This window comes from Jatropha curcas, chromosome 4, assembly GCF_041381405.1.
Source record: "Jatropha curcas cultivar XTBG-Jc1 chromosome 4, XTBG_Jcur_1.0, whole genome shotgun sequence".
In the NCBI taxonomy this organism is placed as follows: domain Eukaryota; kingdom Viridiplantae; phylum Streptophyta; class Magnoliopsida; order Malpighiales; family Euphorbiaceae; genus Jatropha; species Jatropha curcas.
Genome location: NC_143154.1, coordinates 2162484 through 2169991, shown reverse-complemented (window position 1 = coordinate 2169991; position 7508 = coordinate 2162484). Strand labels below are relative to the sequence as shown.

General features: G+C 28.5%; 2 protein-coding genes across 2 annotated transcripts; one reads left to right on the top strand and one right to left on the bottom strand.

Moving 5' to 3' along the window:
* Positions 1 to 4364: 4364 nt before the first annotated feature.
* On the top strand, positions 4365 to 6494 carry LOC105628996 (Chalcone-flavanone isomerase family protein). The gene is made up of 3 exons (XM_012210518.3): positions 4365 to 4568; positions 4817 to 5289; positions 5713 to 6494. Exons 1-3 carry the CDS (start codon positions 4478 to 4480, stop codon positions 6271 to 6273), a joined length of 1125 nt encoding a protein of 374 aa, XP_012065908.1. The 5' UTR covers positions 4365 to 4477; the 3' UTR covers positions 6274 to 6494.
* A 292-nt stretch (positions 6495 to 6786) lies between these two features.
* Positions 6787 to 7279, bottom strand: LOC110008960 (cypmaclein). The gene has a single exon (XM_020677379.3). It carries the CDS (start codon positions 7264 to 7266, stop codon positions 6916 to 6918), a length of 351 nt encoding a protein of 116 aa, XP_020533038.2. The 5' UTR covers positions 7267 to 7279; the 3' UTR covers positions 6787 to 6915.
* Positions 7280 to 7508: the final 229 nt, after the last annotated feature.

Genomic DNA, 7508 nt, shown 5'->3' with positions numbered 1-7508 from the left:
TTTTATTTTTAGAGAACTATTACTTGTTAATATTATCTAAATAAATAAAATATGATAAAAATTAATAACGATATGATATTTTATTTTTCATTATAATTAATCTTTTTTACATTTAATTTTTTTATTAAATAATGGAATTACAAACTAATAAACTTAATGAAATAATTCATTATAACTAATATTTGATAAATATTAAATTTTAATAGATAGTTATTTCTATAAAAAAAGAAATAAAATCTAATAGAGTTATAATATAGCTATAGTTAATAAATATTAATTAAATAATATAGTTACAGTAAAAATAGAATAAAATATAATTTCAATTTGCCAATCGGTTATGGCCTAATTGTTCTGTCTATTTCTAATAGAAGATATAAAAGTAAGAGGTTTCGACTTTGATTACTCTCCATCACAAAAATGTCATTATTAATTCGGTGAATGTTATTTAAAAGGGATGGACATAGTTCATAGTGTTATTTCATTCCTTTGATCCTCCCGAGTATAAAAAAAATATCTAATTTCAATTTACTAAAAATTTATTCTACTAAAATTAAATCAAAATCTTATTATACCTTATTTAATAGTAGAAAATAATTTAAAAAGAAAATAAATAATTTGAATTACAATAATATTAATTATGTTAATAAATATTTCAGTTTATTATTTAAAATTTTCTAAAAATTATATAATTTTATTTTTCATCATTTAATAAAACTACATAAAATTAAATTAAAACAATACAATATAAATCATAATAATTTTTTTATAATTTATCAATTCAAATCAATTAAAAAATAGAAAAACACGTCATTCACGCATCGCGCCACAATATGACTAGCGTTTGTTAATTGTCAATTTACTAATCACTGGAAGTTACCACAAGTGTTCACTGTTGGCCATAATAACTAGTCACCAGAAATGTTAGCAATCGCGATGGTCACTGAAAATTACAACCGTTTATTATTTTTTATGGATTTTTTCTTATGTTCAACAATTTGAGAATATGACTTTAAAACGTAATTATAAAAGTTTTAATTTTTTTCACTAATTTTTAATAAAAGAAAAAAAAATTTTGAAAAATATTTTCAAAGATAAATTATTTTTCATAAATAATAGAGCTAAATTTTTTACAATTTTAAATATTGTTATAATTTTATAAATAAAAATCTTAATATTTTTTAACTAATTTTCAATATTGCATCAGATAGCATAAAATGAATAGTTTAGAAAATATTTTCACAACAAAAGTTCTTTTTTGAAAGGTTTTCTAAAATTAAGTTATTTTTTAAAAGGGCTAACTTTTTAAATAGTTGCAATTTTATTTTAAAGCAATTTTTGTACCATAAGCACCTTAAATTTATTAATCTAGTTGCAGTTACACTCTAATTTATTTTCAGGGTGCAATTACACTGTAAAAGTGAATTACAATGCCCTGAATTTATTGATTTTTTATAATAGCACCCTAAAAGTAAATTAAAATTGGAATTTTATTTAAAATAATGTAAAAATGGGTTCCATAACCAATTCAAATTTAGTTAAATGCAAAACATAACATTTGAATTAAAAGAAAAAATAAATCATTTTGCCTCTTTTGTTCTTCAACTTATTATCTTTCTCCAGTTGTAGGAAATTAAATGATGGTCACTGGTGGCAAAGGAATCATTGTACGCATTTTGTCATCCTAGGAAGTGTAATCTTGAATTAACTAATCAGGAGCCCGTGCGCTGTGCAGGTTGTGAAATATTATTATTATTTTTGATGGAGAATTAAGAAGGATGTTGGCTTTTTTTTTTTTTTTTTTTTGTTACTTGAATGGTGAAAGGTAGAATTAATTTGTGTGTATTTTAAATTTATGAAATATTTTTATTTTAGATTGTATTGACATATAATGTGAATTTTAGAATTTTAAATAAGGAAAATAATTATTGCGTTTGTTAGATTTACTATATTTAGAGCCATACAATTTATATAATATATAACTCATTCTAGAGATTTAACACCTCTAATTAAAATGTCTTCTCATCCTAATACAGGGTATTTTGCCTTTAATTTAAAATAAAAGTACTAAAACACCCCTCTCGTGGACCACTTTTTAGCACTTAGCTTAAAAAAATTAAAATTAAAAAAGTACACGCCATCTTCCACCAGGCCCACCAGCCCTGCCAATCATTGGACACCTCCATCTCCTTGCTCCAATACTCCATTAAGCCCTTCACAAACTTTCAACTCAGATATGGACCATTAATCCACCACGACAACCGGTGACGGAGATTACGCCATGCATTGAGGAGGAACCTTCATTTGAGAAGAAACAACAATAATTTCAATAATTACAACCAAGCAAAGCATTGATTCAACGGCCGTGTTTTCTTATTCTCGTTTATCGGAGAGGTAGCTTTTGGAGTAAACGTCCATCACCGTTTGGATCATTATCAGCTCTTAGAGTATTCTCGTTTAGATATTACAGAGGCATGAAATTACCATTTTTCAGATGAAGAGGATTAGGATTCTTTCCATTATCAGAGAGATTCCCCAATGGTGACACGGAGGAGTATCATCGAGGCGGAGCAAGTCAATGGCAAGCCCAATGTTTCTAAGATCATCAATAGCAGCGTTCTCGTCAAGCCGCTTACGATGCGAGAATCAGCTGATATGAATGGATGAAAGAAGAGAATGGATAGTGATGGGTCAGGTCAGGTCGAATATCACATGGAAAGGGGAATGGGGCATGCAAGAGAGAGGCATGAGAATTGTGGGCTCTGACTTCTCTTTCCCTCCCTTGCAATGTCACGGTGGTCTATGACGGCAAGGGAGGGGGTATTTTAGTACTTTCATTTTAAGTTAATATAAAATACCCTATATCTGGAGGAAGGAACTTCTAATTTTCTTATTAGATGGAGTTAAATGTTAAGAATGAGTTATATATTACATAAAATTCGAGGGCTACTTAAATGTCAAGAAAAGAAATAATTACTTTTCCTTTTAAATAAAATTTTGTGAATTTAAATAAAAGTTTGTAAAAGTAATGCAAGTTATAACACACAGAGTCTTTGAAATCTTATCATTTAAATTAAATTAAAAAATTAAAACAAAAATGATAGGAAGAAACTGTAATAAAAGTAAATATAAAACATAAAGTTGGAAATGATGATTCTTAACAATAAAACTTTTAATATTGAAAATGGAAAATCCTCGAAATTCCTTATGAGTAGGTTGCATTTTCAATTCTTTAACTATTAATTTTGATGTCATTAATACAATTACTCTAGATTTTATTTAATATAACTATTTAATAACTATTATTTACCATAATGAATTAAATTTATGACAATATTATAAATATAAAAAATATTAATTAAATTAAAAATGTTAAAAAAAAATAATGCCAAGTCAACACATTAAATCTCTAAGTTTATACCATGTAAGCTTCCAAGTTTCTATTTTTATATATTTTACGTAGATAGATATTCAACTCATTATTCATCTTAAAATTGGTTATTTTAAAACTAAAGACGAAATCTTGATTATTTATTTATTTATTATATGAACACTTAGATTTGATTTTATTATTTATTTTTTAAATACTTGAATTGGTTATGGAATTAATTTTTACATTATTTTAATTAAAATTTCAAATTTTATTGTACTTTTCGAGTGTAACTGCAACCAATCGATAAGTTTATGATATTGTAATTTATTTTTAGGGTGCAGCATAATTGCAACGGTTGGTAAATTCAAGTGTGTCTAAGGTACAAAAGTCTGATTTAAAATAAATTGCAATTATTCGAAAAAATTCAAAGTGAAATTTTTCTTTTTCTTAAAAAAAAAATAAATAAATTGACTATCAACTAATAAATGATACGATCAATTTGCCATATTAGCAAATGCCCACAAGGATTTAAACAAAATGCAAAAATTACACCGGAATGCTTTCCTTTTTCGTTTTGTGTTGTTTTTTTTGTTGTTGGTGAATATTATGTTCAATTGATAGAATAAAATTTACAAAATAAGATTTCGATTACTAAAATTGAAAGGACTGAAAAAGAATTGCTCAACTTAATAAAATTTTTAAAAATTGGTTGAATGAAGATTTAGTCATTTTTCTTAACCTGAAAAATAAATTTTGATTATTTGTTTTTCTTTCTTCTTCTTCAAAATCCTTGAAAGTTTGAATCCAGGGAAAAAAAAAAAACAAAGGGAAAAACTCAATAATAATACCGGAGATAAGCCCTAACGGCTAGTTATATTTTTTCAAAATTTTTCTTTCCTCAAATGGATGATTCATACATTTGCGTGCGCTCTAACGGTCATGTGACCGTTTAAACTTCTCTCACCAAATTTCCCTTTTATAAACCCTCTCAACTTTGCCTCAAAAAACATCACCTTTGTCTTTTCACTTGGAATCTCTGCTTTTGCTTTCTTTCTTTCTCTTCGCAAAAATCAAAATCATCTTCTTGAATTTTAAGCTTCTTCTTCAATGGAGACCCCATCGTCAACCAAAAGAGTCACAAGATCGCAGACTCTTGCTGCCCTTAGCAATAGCAATAACAACAACATTCCTATGTCAAGTGAGTGATTTCAAATTCTTTCTTATTCTGTTAATTAAAAAAATTTCAAATCTTTGATTCTGATTAATTAGCATTAGATTCTTTGATTCTTTCTTTATCAAATTCAACAAAGATTCTGATTATTTCAAATTAGGGTTTTACAATCTTTGATTATTTCTTTATCAATTCATGAATATAGGATTCTGACCTTTGACAAGATTTCTTTATTTTATTTTTTTTTTTGGTTGACAAAATTGGGTATTTTTCAGGAAAAATTGAAGATTCGGAGAAAAGTGTTTCAAAATCTAGAAAATCAAGAGGTACAACACAAAAACAAGATCGATCGGTGCTAATCGATATAACAAATGATTCACCAATTGTTGGACTTGCTATGGGAAGCTTAGAGACTCCATTATCAGCCATAGCAAAGCAAAGAAGCATTAGTAAAGCAAAGAACTGTAACAGTACACCTGGGTCTGGAGAGGCATTGCTTCGAGGTCAAGTGAAAACACTATTGCAGAAAGTTGAAGAAGAAGCTGAACTATCAAAGATTTCATTAGAGAATCGTCCTTTTCTCCAAATTCAAGGATTTTCTGCTTCTCCAATGGTTCTTCTTGCTCCAACTCCTGCTAATACACCACAAATCCCTAATTTCTCTGGAGATGATCAAATTCTTAATAGCAACAATGGCGTTAATGTTACTCCCCTGCCTGTAATTGAAGAACAAATGAAGATTTGTCAGGTTTGTTTTAATTTTGCCTTTTCTTTTTTTTTGTTGGTTTGTTGGGAATCTTGGAAGTACTTTGAAATTAAATTTATGTTCTCTCTTTAATATATACCTATTATATTTTCTTCAATCTTGAAACTAGAAAACATAAAGAATAGATACAGTAAGAATTAGAAATAAACTATTCTTCTTATTTTATAGATATACTTTTAGTATTGATCAATTTTTTTTATGTTTGTAGTTCTTAATTGATAATCCATTTTATTTCAATTTTCAATTCCATCTTCGATACAAATTGTGAAAATTTATATTATTTTTTTCTGAGATTTTTCCTTAAATATTAGAATTAGTAGCACCATAATGCCATTATTGCATATATAATCTTGTGGATTATGTGTATTTTGATTGAAAAAATGGCATTGCAAATGTGAATGGCAGGTGGTGAGTGAGATATTTGATGGTAAGAAAGAAGAAAGCAGCATTGAGTCACAAAAGAGTCTAACAAGATCATTACTGTTAGATTTCTCTGTCTCTGAGAAATCAGAAGTCTGTGATTCTGCATTATCAGAAGAATGTACATCTGTGGTGACTACTTGCAAAGAAAAAAAAGCATCACCAACAAAAGATGATTATGACAGTGCTTCTAATTGGTCTGTTCAAGTTAATGCAAGCACTCATGATGGAGAAGAAGAAATGGAAGAAATAGAAGAAGAAGAAGATTTCTGCTGCGATGACTATTATGAAGAAGATGATTTACTGGATGCGTTATGTGAAGGAATTGGAAAGATTAGTGTAACTGAGACAAATAATTCAATGGCAGCTGCTATATTTGAAGGAAAGCATAAAAGGTTTAGTTATAACAGTGATGATGAGATTGTTGAAGAAGAAGTAATGGGTTGTGCTTGTTCTTCTCCAAGTATTCTACATTTGAAGGGTTTGCCAACACCCAAAGGGAAGCATCTCAGGTTTCGTATGGAAGAAGAAGAAGAAGAAGATTGAAAGGAATTTATTTGTGTGGGGGAGGGTTAGTTAGTGTCTACCTCATGACACACTACAGTTGGTTGGGAATTGGGATTTTGATTATTTTGCTATTTCTTTTTACTACATTTTGGGATTTGACACTGAAAATTATGTTTGAGAAATTGAAAGATTGATTTTTGTCATTGATGATGATGATGATAACAATCAGAAATAAATGTTGATGATCAAGATTCTTGACACACTTCTCTTTCATGGGTCCTTGAATTTGTTTATTTTAATTATTATTATTGAGCATCTTAAAAATTATTTATGTACATTTGAACCTTCTAATCCTTCTAATACTTTTATTTTATCACATCAGGTAAAAATAAATACTCTAAGAAAAGAAAGAAGAGTGCAGCTCATGAATAATTTCTTTTTATTATATGCACATGCAAAGTGTGCAATAATTACATTTTTTTCAGAAACTCATTAATGTAATAATTTAAATGGAGAGATTAAAGAAAATCAAGAGTCTAACGTTACAATAGATTAAGGAAAAAGAAACTCTTTAATTATCATTAAGTAAAAAAGAAAACAAAAACCAAGTACAACAAAAGAAGGAAAAGAAACAAATATTTTTAAAACGTAGGAAAGTAAAATGAAGGGATCTTTATGATTTCAAGGACATTTACGGGTGTGGTTGCGAGTGGTAAGGCTAGCATAGCAAGGGCAAAACTCAAGATTGCCATAAGTGCCTGGAGGCACACAATTGCACTTGGCACAGCAACTCCCACATGACCTTTTGCATAGATTTGGCCTTTTTGATAGTTTGCACCTTCCTTTACATGCCTCTCCACAGTCTATGCTCAGCTTTGAACCTGAAGCTACAGGTGCAGGTGCAGGCGAAGGTGCCAATGCTTCATTCAAGCTAATCTGCAAATCGTAGTTATGTAAAGCTTCTGAAAGATGGAGGAGCGTAAGAGAGACAAGAAGAAGTGAAACAGTGACAGTATATCTTGAGAAAGCCATATGAGAAAGGAGAATGAGATGCTAGAACAAGAAGATTGGTGAAATTATATATAGCCAAAGAAGGGTGGTGGAAATTATTATTATTATTATTATTATTATTATTATTATTATTATTATTTTAAAAAAACAAAAAGAAGGGTTGGTATAATTTACATTTTACAGGTATTTTGTTCACATAAATGCATGATTATTTTGTCCTCCAAAGGCGACATTGCCAGACTGGAGACTGCATCAAAGACTAA

Excerpts from the sequence above, each read along its gene's own strand:
- LOC105628996 (XM_012210518.3), top strand. The coding sequence starts at position 4,478 with ATGGAGACCCCATCGTCAACCAAAAGAGTCACAAGATCGCAGACTCTT. Across the intron at positions 4,569-4,816 it reads CAACAACATTCCTATGTCAA|GAAAAATTGAAGATTCGGAG; the intron begins GTGAGTGATTTC and ends GGTATTTTTCAG. Across the intron at positions 5,290-5,712 it reads AACAAATGAAGATTTGTCAG|GTGGTGAGTGAGATATTTGA; the intron begins GTTTGTTTTAAT and ends TGTGAATGGCAG.
- LOC110008960 (XM_020677379.3), bottom strand. The coding sequence starts at position 7,266 with ATGGCTTTCTCAAGATATACTGTCACTGTTTCACTTCTTCTTGTCTCT.